The following is a 16701-nucleotide window of genomic DNA, read 5'->3' on the forward strand; positions in this document are numbered from 1 at the left end:
ATTACTTACCCAAAATGTGCAAAAGAAACAAAGAGGAAATTTGAATGAAAAATTCATGGCATTATATTACGGCCTCGATGTCTCTGTTCATCCTAACAGCACTCTACATTTTTGAAATTTTCCAAGCCCGCCAGACCGTAGTCTGTGATAAACATCAAACTGAACTTGCCCTGCAACGAGGCTAGGCATGGTGAGCAAAATTTGAGAACATTTTAAAGTGCTTTTAAAAGAAAGTGTAGAGCACATGAACGCCTTAATTAGTGCCTCAGGCAATTTAATCAGGATCGAGAAAAATTATTCATATTGATGGAGTAATGTTTTTTGACAGATATTCTTTATCACTCTATGTTATCGTACTTGTTAGAAAATGCCACGAGACATGACAGGCATATTCTTTTACGATTGTGATTTAAGAATCAAGTAAAAATAAACGGAGTCGCACTATGACCATTGAAAGAAACTAAATAAATCAGTATATAATGTATTGGATATTGTGGTGTTGGCTTTGTAAAATGCACATGAAGAAAATCACCAAAGAATGACATGTCAAAAAAAAAAACGTAAAAAAATAATGTGAAGAATGAAGACTTGCCTGAGTAAGCATATTTCTGACGAGAAGTGATCAAAACATGGAAGGAGCCAAAGGGTACTTAGACATCAGCCTCCAATTCTACAAACTAATTAGTATCGAAGTCAGCTCCAGTTAAAATACTGGCGACTACGTTTGGAAGCAGTTTACAACTTTTAAAAACATACGTACGCGAGGGTCGATGATCTGATCTCTGCACTCGCTTGGAAACAAGCTGTGTTATATCAACAAACAATCTTTGGTGCTGATAGTTTCTATAGGGGGGCAGCTTATTATGGAAGCAAAAATATTGTAACAATTAACAAACTAACACTGTTATCAAGCTAACTTAACAGTAATGTAACTGTGGAATTAAAATATCAAATCAAGAGCAGTTATTTATAATTTCAAACATGATGATAGACTGAGTAAGAACAAAACTCAATAAGAATTTCATTTCTAAAACCTATTGTAAGCGACGGAAAATTGTCAACATAGAGGAAAAATTACTTTTATAGCTATGATAACGTGCTGAGACACATTTTTTTAATTTTGGAATATAGCTGCTTGCGAGTAAGAATTTGATTTATAGCTTACATGAGATCATAATTTTATACGTCTAAAATAAAATTTTCAGAATTATTTTCGTGTAATACAAATTAAGAAAGAGCTTTTCCAGTCCTTTCGCGGTTTTGAAAGGTTCGCATATTCATGTACCGTTCTGAGACGTAGCTCAGAAGGTGCTTTCTCCTCAGAATGAATTTCAATTTTCCTTATTCTTAATAAAAAAGAGGTTGCAGATCTACTTTTGGTCAGAATCTAAATTTCACCAAATAAAACTGAGAAAACATAAATACTGAGATATAATAAAGAAAAATGTATTTTATACTTACGGTGTGGCCCCAGGGGGGTAAGCTCACAAAAGAAAAATAATTGAAAAATTACATAATAAACTAGTAAAAGAAAATGAAATGATAGATTAGTGAAGAGTACTCACCTAGGCCAAGAAGATTATCCAACTTTTCTCTGCTTCTTGGCTGAAGGCAGCATTTAAAGAAAGTGAAACTATCGGTAAATTTTGTGAAACAATAGATATTCTAGAGCTTGGTAAAACTGATGCACCTTGAGTGCTTTTTTTAGCCGTAAAACGCATTTAATTTGAGTACTGAGAAAATCAACAGGTTGCAAAAACAACGTAACTAATGCTGGGATTAACTCAAGTAGGCGGCATTTAGGCGATGTACCATCGAATTTTGAGCTCTGAAGTTTCATGACTATAACCCAGCTAATCTCTCGGAGAAAACTGTACTACAATAGACAAACAGACAGAGAGGCTGTGCAGCTGGACGGAAGGATCATTACATAAAGTACCTCTCAAGTAACTAGATAAGCCGAACAATAAAAATATTTAATTACTTTTGTGAATCTAAAGTCCGCAGGTGTTGATTGCACTTCTCTACAGCAGGTCTGTGCTAAAGGATTATTTTCTAACACCTAGGAAGCGACACAAAGCCGACAACTTCAACTTTGGAGCGAAATCGTCTTCCGTCAAGCTAAATTTAAAAACAAATTATCAGCCATAGAAGCAGACCCACATAAAACTGCTAGAAAAACGCTTAGACCAGAACTTTTACTCCACAGCAGGCGTTGTAAGCCTTCTACGACACACGTGAGAAGCCATGAAGCTTTTCGGTCTTAGTTTAAGCCGATTAGTACTGAAAACTTTAAAAGAGCATTTGCAACCTCCAAGTATCCCCACCTTATGATCTTCGTTTAACTTTTATATTTCATTTTTATTTTTTATAAATGTTATTTTGGGAATTCTTGCTCCCAGAGTTATATATACTTATAAGTAGCACCTCAAAGCAAAAGTAAACGGAAACGAATTTAGGAAATTCGAGGGATTTCAAAGTGACCTGAAAAACCTTAGCAATTTCAGTTGGGTGGCTTTTTTTGAGATTCGCCCAAAACTTTATAAAGTTGGAAATGTCCCACTTTTTCGTCGTACCAAAATGTGAATAGTTGAAACACAGTTAAAAAAGAAAAGGAGTTGTGAAGCCCAGCTAACATTACTCAGTTTCGCAGAAAAAATTATAAATTAATCTCTATTACTTTTTTTAGCATCACCATTTGGCTTCGTAGCCATTTTGAAAATGAAGTCGTTCATAGAAAGACATGAAATTTTTTGGAATTGTGTTTAGAGAACTTTGAAAACAACCAAGAGATACACAAGACATAACTAGTCTTAACTTGAGCTCCACTTGTTTTGAATTTAAAAAATTGTCTTCGTATTTTTCAGATTCTCTCAATAATATCAAAAACGACCAACTAGATGATTTGCCGATTGTGGCTTATTGAGAAAGGTGAATAGGAATTATGACGTGGAATAAAGCGGAAAATCAAAACTTCGAGCTCGATTTATCAATCTAAAACGTTTAGTCAGAAGGTTTTAGTACAATGAATATTCCTATTCCGCCGTCTTCCATGACTAGACTTTGTCTCAGTGATGTAATAATACATGCTCACCTGCTTTGTCGCCCGTAGTGAAAATAACCCTCGAAATTTACCCAGAATTGCTCTTAAGATGCCTATAACGGCCTGCTTCTTCCTCGCTTGTTATGCTATTAATATCTGAAACAACTTAGATTATCGTCACTGAGGAAAGTTAAGGGAGCACAGTTCAACGAAAGAAGAAGGGAGGGTACTTAGAGAAGAAAATAAAATATGGTTCTTTAAAAACGTTTCACTGAAAAAAATTAGGGTTCCAAGTATCCGTGCATTACACTCTGGCTAGAACCAACCCGACTTAAAAGTATTTGTTTTGAAAACTGCTAGTTTATATTGTCAATCTTGAAACAACTAGCTCCAAATAAGTCTCAGGAATCTACATGAAGGAAAGCGAAGGAAACCAGCGTCGAAAAAAGTGAACATTTCAAAACAACAAAATTCAAACCGAGAACAACTAGGGGAACCACAAAATGACAAGCCTGTGTGAAAAACAAAGAAATTATGGAAACCCTAACCAAACCACGATAAAAAACGAAAAACAAACTCACATGAAAATAAAAAGCAAAAGATGAAAACGTTCGAGTCGTAATATTTTACCATAAAATGTTTACTATTTCTAGGTAGGATTACAAGCCTTTGGTAGCTTGTCAGAGTAGTCTTGGCCTAAGTAGAAAATTAGCTTAAAGGTACTTACACTTACATGTTGAACGTTAATTCAATTTAGCGAGCGTTTAGATAAACAATGCAAGACAGAACACTTCACATGGCAGAGATAATCTTCAAAAAGTTCGGACTGACACAGATGGGCTCCTTTGAATTTCTTCACTTGGCCATCTTTGGAAAAGCTGTTCATTTTATTTCAGAGCGATCCATATTAACTTGGAAATGAGTCTTTCGTTCCTGAGAAGAGAACAGCAAAAATTAAGTACCAATACAAACAATACCTGTCAGTATGAGGCTTTAGTCGGGAGACAAAAGGATATTGGCCTTCGTTCCTTTAAGCATTCGATTTTTCCTGAGAACTTTCCGGCTACAATTACCACAAAACATGTAGCTCTCACAACCAAACAACCAGCACGTAACCGCTAGTTTTAACAGCTGAATTCTGAGGGGAAAATTCTTCAGTTCCGATATATAAGACAATTAAGCATCTTAATATGACTTTAATACTTTTAAAGAACTTAACAGCCTCAGTTGATGCACACTGATGGCATAAAAACAAAAATGTATCCATTAGAAGCTATCTTCAAATAATAATAAAACTTTCACGTTTCATACTGTTTAAAAAAAAAAACCTCCAATTCTGGACAAGAATAACGATCATTTCCTGAAAAAAAAAGAAAGACAAAAACTTCTACGTCATTTGCAACCTTAAGTAAATTAAGGCAGGAATGGAAACTAAAGAAACTGAAACTAAAGAACGTGGGGAGAACAGGAAAATATCCGAACTTCTCGTCCTAGAAAATTCTGAAAATGTTTTGTCTTAAAGAAGAGGAATTTACAAAACACAAATTGAAACAAGTTCCAAATGTTTGTTTTCAGAAGGCAATCAATAACGAAGATGACAATTTTGTGAATCAGTGGGCTAAAACTTTGAAAAATGGCGAGATTAAACCACTGAGAATTATTTAGTGTCCTTCTTTGCATTTAAGGGCACGTTTCCTATAAAAGTTGCATGCCTTCACTGCTCAGTTATTCTTACAGAGAAAAGAAAACATCGTGGAAAATGGCAACACAATGGACAGGTTGCAAGGATAGTTTTCAAAACATTTCCTCTCATTTTGCTCCAAATATAAACAATAACAGTGCAAAGTAGGTCAATTAAACAAGTGACCACGAGTAGTTCCGTGATTTCATTCCATATGTGTAAGAGAACCGTTTTTCAAGACTTCGCGTAAGTCAAATGAGATTCTCATTGTTCGTGCAATTTTGGTCGACCAACCCTTTTTCAGAAAGACAGCGCTAAATCTGTACCAAACATGCCTTGAAAAAAGTAGTTTTCTGGCAAAGATTTCTCATACTTCGTGTTTCTCACATGACCACTCGTCAGTTAATTTTAAGGATAAAAACTGTGATAAAATCAAAGCGAGTAAACAAACAGAACAGCGAACAGTGAGCGTTTTCCAAATCTAGCTCAACCGATATTGGAGTGGTATCAAAGAGCTTCAGATTTGAATCGCAATAATAAAGCAGGAGTGCTCCGTGAAAGCTTGATAAGAAATCGATAACGTCAAAAAATTATCGAAAAGAACGCCGATCGTTTTTAAAATTTTATCCACTCACCTTTTACAAGCACCGGTTCATAATACTGCCCACGTTTGCACGAACATACAAGGTACAACTAAGAGGTTACATGACAGAGTAAATTACTCAACTTAGTCTAAACGCAAGCTCCAGGAAATTCAATTGCCCATAAATCTGGCAGCATAACTTTTGACAACAAACAATTTAGAAACATCCCTCTTGATTACAAAAATGTTATAAGCCTAGGGCAAACTTTGAGGTTTTGATAAAAACTATATTCCCTTTGTTTTCAAAAAACGCGCACAAACTTGTAGTCGATGAAAAACAACAGGTGAGCCAAGGCCCATCGTTCAAGAGATGGGGAGGAATTTAAAGAGCAAACTCTCCTTATCAGTCTTTTCTCAGAAAATCTTCTAAACGTTCAGACTTAGATGTAGACAAGACCATTCTTTGTAACCGCAATTCTGTCACTGCTGATGCTTGATTATAAGTGAGTTTAGAAAACAAGTAATAAAACTATATTTCTGAAACCATAATTGTACCTCCTGAGGAAAGTTCGAGATATAAACCATTTGTTGTAAGCAACAAATTTATTTGGATTCTGTAATTTCAGGACTAAACAACCACAAAATTAGATGTCACACAATTTAATCACTAGCTCTGCTCGCATAGATCTCAAAAGATTGTTCACTGACTATCAACAGATGGATGCAAGGTCTCTGAGGCTCATTTCATCGAACATACATAGTTTCGCGGCGAAAAAGAATGTTAATCCTGGCAAAGGGGCCACTAGAAAGCAGACACCTGCAGAGAAAAACCAGATTAATATTGTATACACTGTGAAAAAACCACGAGATGGACCGAAATAGGAAATAAAAACAACCGGCCATCGTTAAAACTTGCAATTTGGTCGACTCAGCGCGAAATACTCGAAAAGCAGTAGTTCTTTCTGTTGTTGGCGGTTTGAAAGTACAATCATTGAAGGACAAAGGTACAAAGTTTGTAAGAATGTTGAATGCCTTGGTAAGTAAAATCCATGTTTTGAACGGGGAGCTCCTGAGTTTATTAACAAAGAAGTGAAAAGTTTCCACATGGAAAAACACAGCTTGAACCATACAGGTACTTTGTGTCTCTTTCTTCACAGATGCATGAAAAGGAGATTGATCTCGATACAAGTAAAATATGAGACTCTTCCAACATGTTATGTGATGTTATTTCATAACTTGTGAGCTTGTTATGCAGTAGCAACCTAAGGTTGGCAAGAAAATCTCATTTCGTCGGATTAAAAGGTGAATACACACATGGCAACAAGTGCATTTATCGATACAAATCCAACCGTCGGCTATTGTCTTCAGAAAAATGAAGAAAATAAATTTGAAAAGAATCCCTGTCTTGACGGTTAATTTTGCATTATGTTTACATAAGTCATGGGAAGACGCGGTGACAGCTTATGAATATTGCATGAATGTTTGTATAAATAAAATACCTTTAAAACGATATCAAATATTTCAAAAGTATAAATATTTAATCAACTTTGATTTAAGGAGGCAAAGTGCCTATTCGTCCGCCACTTCTGCTTGCCTTCTCGACGGCGAAGTACAAACCCAGGAGAACTCCTTGGGTAAGTTCAGTGATATTTATTTGAACAAATTCTCCATGTTTGCTCGAAAGGAAAAGTTTTTATTTGCCTCCATTTTAGATTGTTTACTTTTGAAAAGTAAATATAGTGAAGATATTTTCCCGTTGCGGATTCTATTTACTCATATATATTGGAAAACAGTTTAATCTACCCTAGGCCCTAACGAGAAATATTTGAGAAAAGCTCTCGTTGTTTTCAAACATTCTAATCCATTGACGCTGCAAGTGCAATGCTCACAAACGTGATCTCAAGAGAACCAGACCTCGCATTTTGATTCACTTAAGCAGTTGAACTGATACACGAGGAGGAAATGGAAGCATGTTGTGTCGTAGATTAAAATGGCCGGTGCCTGCATCAAGCGGAAACTTTGGGTATTGTGATCGCATTAAGAAAATATGGGTGAACGATTTGTAGTAGTAAATACGACAAATATACTTTAGTGATATGCTCCAAACGTTCTTGATAGTAGACCGCGGCAAAATTTTTATTTACCGAATGACGTATCGCTAAAATCATAACAAATTTGTTAATTCGCGAAGCCATTGGCTTCGGGCATACGTCTACCCGCTCGCTGGTTTTACGGATTTACTGTTCATGAACTAATCAATGATTTACAAAGCACTTCACCTGGAAAAGAGATATTATTGTCAATTAGCACTGAAGAATACGTCTCAAAATCCGTGAAGATTCTCGTTAAATAATGCGCAAAAGTTATAAGTATCAAGTGCGCTTTGTTTAATTCAAAAACCAACACCGTTTTGCAGATGATTTAAAACCAGAAGAGTATTAAGTTTGAAAAAAAAAAAAACAAACTTGATTCATGAATGGCCTAGTAAACAGATAAAAACCACAAGCTTTTGGCGACATAACAAAGGTAAAAACTTCACTCTAATCAAAAAAAAATTTGCCATGAAAAAGACTGATTTCGCCACTTGAGGGGCCACTTGAGAGATTAGAGTAAAGTCATTCTTTTAACCTGAGAGAATTTAGTGTTATCTTTCTTTGAGCACGTTCGAATTCCGAATAGAAACCAGACAACAAATCAAGCTTGGTAAACTCAAAACACTTGTCAGTGTTATTGCTGCAGAAAATAACTTCTTACTTCTAAACTCAATAAAATAATTTAGAAAACCTCATAGGAAGCGCAGGAGTTGCGTGTTCACAGATGCTATTGCACAATCTCGCTTTCATAGTGAACTTTGCAGGAGTGAAGCTATTGATCTACGCAGCACACCTGTTACGTTGCGCCAGAGTCACCTGTTTAGATATTTTAATGCGTGCTTTTGGTAGCATTTTTAATTTAAAGATGGTATTAAGAGGATTATAAAGGATAATGAGCGTACAAGAATTGAACCTCAATGGCTCTTAGAGTGCCTTTGTTTTCGCATTGTTCGAGTGAAGTAGTCCTTTTTTCTTCATGACACGCAGTGTTCAAATCGAAAGTGTGATTTACAGTAGCAGTCGAATTCTTTAGCCTGCCTCATAAACTGGTTTTGGGCGTAAATTAGTAATTTTATTAACGCTTTCATTACCACCTTGTCATTTAGTAATCAAGGCTTAATTGTGGAAACTAAGTTCATTTATTTCATGTATTAATTGTCATTATCATGTACCAGCTATTGAAATTTTACCGTGGGAAAAAGTGAGATGATAAGCTAGTTCAGGAGTACAATCGAGAAACGCCTCTGTCGAGAAACAGATATTGGCTGGGTGCTATGGAAGAATCATGTGATTGCGTTGTGATCGTGTATGACAGGTTTTATTGCTCGAAGAGAAAACTTATCTTGTGATTTCTCGAACTATTGTTTTACTGACAAATCCGGGCTTAGGACTTGACAGAATTTCCTGGAAACCGTTATCAATAATAATCGAAGTACAGGTCTATGATCCCTCATATCTTAACCGGAAACTTCGAAGGGGACCGGGAAAATGTAGGACTTTGAGAATATTGTCTACCTCACCATCTAGGTTACGCAAGTGCTTCTGGTTTTTGATAACCACTTGGCACGTAGTGTTTCAGCAATTTTTTGATAGCATAGGGCAAAGACAAACACGCGCGCTTTCAACATCTCAAAACGTTGTCATTTCTTTAAAACCGAATAACAACTGTTCGCTTTTAAAATGTTAAGGAAATTTATTCAAAGCTTGTCTTTGAGGTGATGGAAAATTCGCATAATTGAGAGTAAAGTCACAACACTTGTCTTATGTGAGAACTGAAGAGGAGATGGCTGTGGGAAGAGAAATTGTTTTGTTTAGTTCGAGGGACTTGCAAGAAACAAAGACGCCATAACCTTCGGGTCATCGGATACACTGAAGGTTCTTTTTTCATCGATTAAGATCGGGCAAGAATTTTTTCAACTATATATGAAGCGTTTGTTTGTTATAGGCATTTTGAACATTTTTTATGATATTCTTTCCGTTGATCTACATTGAAATTTACGTTAAAAACATTACATTTGATTCGATGACTTATCAAGCGAAATTTCGAAATTAAAACAATAGCCATCGCTCACCAGAAATAGAAGCCAAAACAAGCGCTTGACACAACTGGCACAGGAAACCTACCCTTGAAGTTAATCACTTACCTTGTGAGAATGATGTGACACTCACTGATATAATAACAAGTTGCTGTATAAACAAACTCCATTCGCTGATAAGTTGAAACATACCTCTTATCAGCTAAGATAATACTGAGGAAGTAAACCATTAGCTGAGTTATCAGCACCTCATTTTCACTTTGTCAGGAATTGGAACACACCCAGGGAGATGATAATCAATCGCTATTAGCTAATCAAGATAACGCGCTCGCCAAAGTTAACAAAACAAGACAAAATAAATAAATACACACAGACTGGATAACATGGCTATCTTTTAAGAGTGTCTATCATTAAGTCATAAACCTTGAGACAGATCACCCACATCGATCAAATTGGATGTTCATTTAGAAGTCAAATTCAATTTTCTGTAACAAATGGCTGGGAAAAACAGGAACAGAGGTTTTGAGTGCAGGCGTTTCTTAAATCAGCTTCTGTCTTTTTCTATAAAAATTGCAGTCTTTCAGTATTAAAACGAGGGTTTGTTGAGAGGTACTACAACATATCCGGACAATGTCGAATAACTCACGAGATAATGTTATCGGGGTGAATGGGAGATAAGAAACGGAATCTCCCTCATGGGAGTAAAAGGATACAACGAAGTTACGTTAGTAGGTCACAGGAAGACAGGAATCTTGTTTCTTCTTCATGCACATCTGATAAGGCAATGGAATACCTTGACATTGCAAGAAGCCTTTCAAACATAAAAGAAATTTTTTTGAAAACGATATGCTGTTATTGGCTAAGAATAGCCTGAGTGACTCTCAGTCACAGCTTGCTCGTGGTGGGGCTTTCATACAAATAAACTCTTGTCCTCCTGTGACTTGACAGGTCGGAAGTTTGCGCGTCATATCTTCGTCGGCAAAGGTTTTTATTCATTGGCGGGTACTTATTAACAAACTGTTAGGCGGGGAGACCTTGAACTTTGACGATGGTGAAGCTGTTGATTCGGTGGTATGGCTGTGAATAATATATTAATATCTTGTGTTGGTTTATTCCATGAACAATAGAAGAGAGAGTAAAATTTCGATAAGACGATGAATTCTTCGATATCGACATTGACTGGGTGAGTACATGCCATTTGAAGTAGATTAGTACAGAGGTGGGTCTTAGCGGAATAACGGTTTCGAGATTTCCCACGAGCTGGACAGATTTCCGGAAACAATCAATGCGCTGTGTTTATCGCTGCATATTTCAGCTTGATATCAAGTTTTCACTGTTTAAAGTTTCGAAGAATCATTAGAAGCAGCTGTAAATATTCGCAAAGTAAAAAGAATAGAATGATATACACTGACGGAAGGCATTTAAACACGTATTGTCGTTCCAATTCCAGCAGCGAGAGATAAAAGAAAGAAAAAAAAAACCTGTTAGCTACGATTCGAGGTGTTCTCAGCAGTAACAGTGCAAGTTATAGGAGCATTTTATTTTTATAAAGCTGAGCATTTTAAAATTACTGGATAGAAATACCACATAACAGTCTCTTACGGTGTAGAAAATGTCTTTCTCGCAGGCAAATACAAAATTGAATTAATTACATGCTAGGAAGATATTCTAAATAAATCTCTCTAGAGGCTGTGAATGAAAACCTTTAAGTGCAGGAACTCGTGTTTGTAAACAATCCTATTGTTTAGGCTTCAATTTACACGGGTTATTGACGACAGACTTAGAGTTTATCAAAACAATTTAGATGCGCTGTAGTCTTATTTGCTGGAGTGGCCAATAGTTTACGCAAGCAATCGACCACCATAAATATTCAATTTGGATTTCATGTACCAGTTGATGAAGTATTATTCATGTTTTGAATCGAAACAATAGATCACTATTGCCTACCTGATGTGCGTTTACTATAAACGTAAATTAATATTCACAGAAATCGAGGTTTCAAAGCTGCATGACCCCCAAATAATTGACGACATTTTCTGCAAAATGCAAAGAAAAAAGCACAGAGGGTCGTAACATTTGTTGGTGTTCGCGAAGATTGGAGCCCAAAGGTGGCAATGTAAATATTCGCGAATGAACACGTGGATATGACAAGTATTCTCTATCACTTTAAACGTTATGCAAACATCTGAAAACAGATAGTTGAGATTTGTTTCTACTAAATTGGGATGAATTCAGCATGAAAACGGGTTCAATTTCATATGCTTCAGGCAGGGGTCGCTTTTGATTGATGGGGTCGAAACAAGAGAAACTTTTCATTGCACTGCCTCAGGGAACGCCGCAGTGTATTATTTTCTTCTCAGTAAAGCGCATCGACTTGTAACTGCGGCTGATAAGCGAAAGTAAAGACGAGTAACAAGTTGACTGACACTATGATGATTTGCTTGTCTAAACAAACAGGGTTAACAGGCATTATTTTCAACAGTTTTGTCTACAAGATCCCTGCATGTGAGCGAGTCCGCGCTCAAGCAGGCAAGATTAACTGACATTTAATTTGAACTTTCGAGAAACAGAGATAACAGCGTCGACCGCAGTTCATCGCTCATTGGCGTCGATATAAGTGCTATTATTCGGCGTGCTATTTCGAGATTTGCGTTCATTAATCGTTCAGCAAACACCTGATCTTTCTGTTAGTGTTATTGAAATAATAAGGTCTTGCAAAGCTCATGAAATAGTGTTTCTGAATCAAGCCCCTAAGTAACCATAACATTGACAATTGAGGAGCCAAAACAAAGGAAACGCATAAACATTTCACAAGCTTCCTGTGATCAAACGAAAGCGCCTAAAAGCCGAAAATAGCACTCAAAACCTTTTTCACCTCATAGAGAGTGATTTCTGACACTTGGTAATGGAATCGGGAATTTTAAAGGTGCCAAGATCTCGCGGAATCGTATTCAATCCCCGCGCTTGTTACTTAATTATCATGTCCGCGCCAAGGGCAATGCTGTCAACTTGGAGGGCTTGACAAACCGTAAATGCAATAAATGTTGGGAATACATAATCACTGTCCTATAGTGAAATTTAGATTAGTTCAGTAAACAGAAACAGCAGGTTAACAGATAAACTTCCGCGGATCTCTGCCGTCGCTTTCCAAAACCGGAATCTGGGATTCAAAATTGGCGAAATTGCGTTCACAAGAAGTGCTTTTGCGAGTTAATAAAGTACAGCGAAGCGTTGACTGGTACAATTTAGCTTGCGTTAATACACTAACTTCTACTACAAGCACATTTCAATTATATCCCACGCGAGCCAAGACAACTGTTGTTTCAGATGTAAATAATAGGGCAATAAATTGAAGCACCGCCAATCAGAGTTCCCGTCTCTAAAAACAATTATGTCTAGCAAAGACAGTAGGTGTACATCCCGTGGCGAAAATATCAGAGCGACCCCAATTGCTTCTTCAAAAGCTTCCCGGCCCTCCTCAAGGTTAACTGACTGGGTTAAATTGTTTCGGTTTGCCTTAGCCTGAAGAAATTTGGCCACTTTCAGATTGAGCGCAGTATTTTTCTAAACCGAAGACAAAAAAGAAGCGGAGAAAGGTAAATAAATCTTCAGCTTATATTTACAAAAAAAGTATCAATGGGTTAACAATTATTTGGTTTCTACCAAATTTTCAATCATTGCCAAGGCACAAAATTTTCGCATGACTTAATGAGCTGTCGCATGATTTTTATGACAAGGTTCGCGTGCTTTTTGCAAGTCTTTGATGAAATAAATTCACAGCTGTTTTGTAGCAATTTTTTTACTTTTGACACAAGAAACAATACCAGTATTTTCCTCGCGCTTTAGGTCAAATCTAAATTCATAAGGTGAGATCGTATACGCCTCGAATTTTTCATACACAAACAATTTACTTCGATCTGATAAGACACAGGGGAGATGAACCTGGCTCTGAGACACAAAGTTGACATTTGAAATCCATTTTTCTGCCAGTATTCTAAAAATACGAGATCCACAGCTGCTAATTTCCGGTAAACAAGAGCGTGATATGTCCATCAAAAATTTCCACAGGTTTGTACTCTTGCTGAAGAGCTAAAAGTGTTCCCGTTGTGGTCTCCAAATAAAAATTTCCCTTACAAACTGGAAATTGTTTGTTTACACTAAATTATAAATCTTTAACAACTCCTTAGAATAAACATTTTGAATGTACACAAACCCTAATAGTACCAGCAAATATTGTAATCAAGCCTACAAGACCTTTATGCGTGAAATATTTACTTTTAAGGGGTTTATGATGTTACAGTTACTCTAAACTGTAATTAAAACCTTGGAAATAATGTTAAGCTTATCCTCGACTGCTACAGACCGAGTATTTTGCGCTTATCAAGAAGCGCCGCTATCGCTCTTATTGTAGCCCGTTGACTCAATTCAGAACATTCCTAATGAAGTCAGAACGTTCAAGTGATAAGAAACTGCTTGTGTAGTTTAATTCATAAATGTCTCGCACGTTCTTGTAGGATACGGCTCGGTTTTCTGGCTCTCGCATCGCACACAGGTGGAGCGAAATAAGCGCTCCTGTCTTCTGTTTTGTCATGTTGTTTTCGCAGAAAGAGGAAAGCGCATTTGCATGGTACAGGAGCCCAGCGTGGGGCAGCATTATCGCAAAAAAAAGAGTCACAGCGGGTAGTTTGTAATAATAAAAAATAAAATCTACATCGTATAATTAAAGCTAAATAGCCTGCACTTGGGCCAGACAACATGTGAATTTCTTTGTGCCTTTCAATTCCCTTCATCTGCCGATTGCTTCTCTCTGATTGGTATAGTTGCGAACCAGGTGTTAACTATGGGTGTGGAGAAGAGCGTTTCACTTTTCACTCCTCCTTGAAGATAACGGGAAAATATTTTCGCACCTCGAGTATAAACATACACTAGGAGTCAAGGTAGTTTGAAATTGTACACTCCCGAGTATATGATAGAAAGGTAAACGAAATTTGGCATGGATGGTGTAAATAATAAAAGTGAATGGATAGAAACAATTAAGGGCCTAAACGGACAAGTAGCAGCTGCCAGAGTAGGTGGTCGCATTGCTACCAGACAAATAAATGAATCAATTGACGCTTTGTAAAGAGCATAATGATTGGTTCGATGGACAAAAGATAGCGTGATGTCAGGATATTTATAGAAAGTGATAGATAATGAATAGACGAGCCAATCAAATGTCATATCTAGAAGACAAACACCAAACAGTCTTTAGAATTTCTAATTTATATATTATTGCCACAGAACAGCCTCCAACACTTCAGAATTAACTCTGTCAAACACAAGCAAAATGGCCTCTTCAAACCACGACCATCAACTAAGCAGCTACGAGCCTGAGCTAAAGAAAGACGATAGCGACTCGAGTCCAGTTGAGAGCGAAAAAAGCGAATCTAAGGAGGCCTCGTCGAAAGATCCCAATGTGAAGCCGCCGTACTCTTACGTCGCGCTGATCGCGATGGCGATTCGAGAGTCTTCCGAAAAGCGGTTAACCCTCAATGGAATTTACCAGTACATTATCAGCAAGTTTCCGTTTTATGAGAAGAATAAGAAGGGATGGCAAAATTCCATACGGCACAATTTGTCACTCAATGAGTGTTTCATTAAAGTTCCTCGAGAAGGTGGCGGAGAGAGAAAAGGCAACTACTGGACCTTAGATCCAGCTTGCGAGGATATGTTTGAAAAAGGAAACTATAGGCGCCGGCGCCGCATGAAGAGACCTTACCGCCAACCAACTCTGCAGCACACCAACGGAATGCTAACAGATCCGCGCGCGGCAGCCTACGGAAACTTCATCGCTCCCAAGTGGTCAGCTTATAATCCAGTTCAGAGTGTACCTACTGCAGGAGGAAATTGGCGAACTGCTCAGCCTGCTGGTCCTCTTTCTTACCCGTGCAACCCACAATCGTCTAGAGTTCCTCCGGGGTATGCGGTTGCACCCTACATGAACATGGGATCAACTGTTGGAGTCCCAGTCAGCTCATACACAGGTACGCAGTATTCTACACAAATCCAGAACCCCGTGAATAATCAATGTGGGTACGGAGCCGTGGCTATGCCCAGTGTAGGTTGTCGCAGACAAACTGATCATACAGCCGCAGTACATGGCCATCATTTTACTAATCCGTACTGGAATCCGCCTGACAAGCATACATTTGACGCTCAACCACGTTCATAGGCTGAACGTGTGCGAGAGATTATTGACTGAAAAACGTTTCTACGATCTAGAGATTTTATTTATATGAGAACACATAAGAATTACTCTTGGACCTGACTGCAAATAGAGAAAGGAAAGTACGGGAAAAAAAGACTAAACGAAAAAGAAAAAAAAAAGCGAACTGACAAACTCGAGATGTACACTCCAAAATTATAGAGATTTCATGTAATATTTGAGTATTATATTTACTTTAATCATTAAATCAGAAGCCCCTTGATATGGTATCTGAGCATTCCAACCAGTGCAGCAGTTGACCTTCCAAACAAATCAAATTGTACCAAATCTAATATTATCTTCGATAAAGGAAAAAGAAAATGAAAATTCTCCTTCGATTTATTCTTATTGCGCACATTTTCGTATGCTCTAAGTTCAAACTTAAAGTTGGCGAGCTAGTCAATTCATTAGGTACACTTTGTGAACTGTTATTAGTGTAGACTTTCTACTTCACCGTGAAGGCGTGAAACGCCAATGATCTCTTTTGCTGCGTAAAGTCTTTAGCTTTTAACTGTAACTTACAGTTATACTTTCAACTAGGAGGATTTTGTCGATCTATTCCATCCATTTTAGAATTTTGAGGAAGTACCTCTAGTGTTTGTTGACTTTGATTTTGAATAATTTCTTGAACCGGCGGTTACTCGCCACTTAAAAAGGTTCGAGGGTACAAGAAAGAAACGAATTTTTTGAAAATAATTTATTTGCCGATGCGGCATTGTCACTGTATTTTCTATGCCTTCAAAGAAAATAAACTCATAGCCAGGGTATCTGCCTGTTCTTTATTTTCTTGAGTTAATGGCGATAATGTCGTAGAGAGGTGTCCGAGGCTCAAGGTCTTATACTCGGCAATAGTTTAATTCTAGTTACAACTTCTTGGGCCAGACCATTCATTCGCTTTAAATTCGCAAGGGTTTATCACCCTTGAGGAAAGACGTTTTCTGAAATGAAAATGATTTAAAGGGGTATTTGCCGTTACGCTGCACTTTCTTTGATATTGTAGGGAATTCATGACTTTGCACCG

At 37.3% G+C, this 16701-nt stretch overlaps 2 protein-coding genes and 1 long non-coding RNA gene across 7 annotated transcripts in view; 1 reads left to right on the forward strand and 2 right to left on the reverse strand.

The window, feature by feature from the left end:
• Positions 1 to 9666, reverse strand: part of LOC111347048 (hatching enzyme 1.2) — a 25004-nt gene extending 15338 nt beyond the window's left edge. The window contains exons 1-3 of the mRNA XM_088730303.1: positions 9545 to 9666; positions 1462 to 1483; positions 761 to 857 (exon numbers count right to left, since the gene is read on the reverse strand). Of these exons, the coding sequence (XP_088586429.1) occupies positions 761 to 857; positions 1462 to 1483; positions 9545 to 9666 (241 nt within the window). The remainder of the gene's footprint in view (positions 1 to 760; positions 858 to 1461; positions 1484 to 9544) is intronic.
• Positions 1 to 16701, reverse strand: part of LOC148724381 (uncharacterized) — a 48808-nt gene that overhangs the window by 6727 nt on the left and 25380 nt on the right. The window contains exon 3 of one of the 2 annotated variants that reach the window (XR_015990741.1): positions 1566 to 3976. This is a non-coding gene — a long non-coding RNA (uncharacterized LOC148724381). Of the gene's footprint in view, positions 1 to 9; positions 587 to 1565; positions 3977 to 16701 lie in introns of those variants that run through there. The other variant, XR_015990743.1, reaches the window with a different exon arrangement.
• Positions 6187 to 16447, forward strand: LOC111347134 (forkhead box protein L2). Of its 4 annotated transcripts, none has more exons than XM_022954396.2 (4): positions 6187 to 6343; positions 6465 to 6609; positions 6865 to 6941; positions 14717 to 16447. In XM_022954396.2, exon 4 carries the CDS (start codon positions 14763 to 14765, stop codon positions 15645 to 15647), a length of 885 nt encoding a protein of 294 aa, XP_022810131.1. In that variant the 5' UTR covers positions 6187 to 6343; positions 6465 to 6609; positions 6865 to 6941; positions 14717 to 14762; the 3' UTR covers positions 15648 to 16447. The 4 variants fall into 4 exon arrangements, with proteins under 4 accessions (XP_022810131.1, XP_022810140.1, XP_022810126.1 ...); XM_022954405.2 differs by having other exon boundaries at positions 14722 to 16447; XM_022954391.2 differs by lacking the exons at positions 6187 to 6343; positions 6465 to 6609; positions 6865 to 6941 and adding an exon at positions 10453 to 10619.

Source organism: Stylophora pistillata, chromosome 8, assembly GCF_964205215.1.
Source record: "Stylophora pistillata chromosome 8, jaStyPist1.2, whole genome shotgun sequence".
Classification (NCBI taxonomy): domain Eukaryota; kingdom Metazoa; phylum Cnidaria; class Anthozoa; order Scleractinia; family Pocilloporidae; genus Stylophora; species Stylophora pistillata.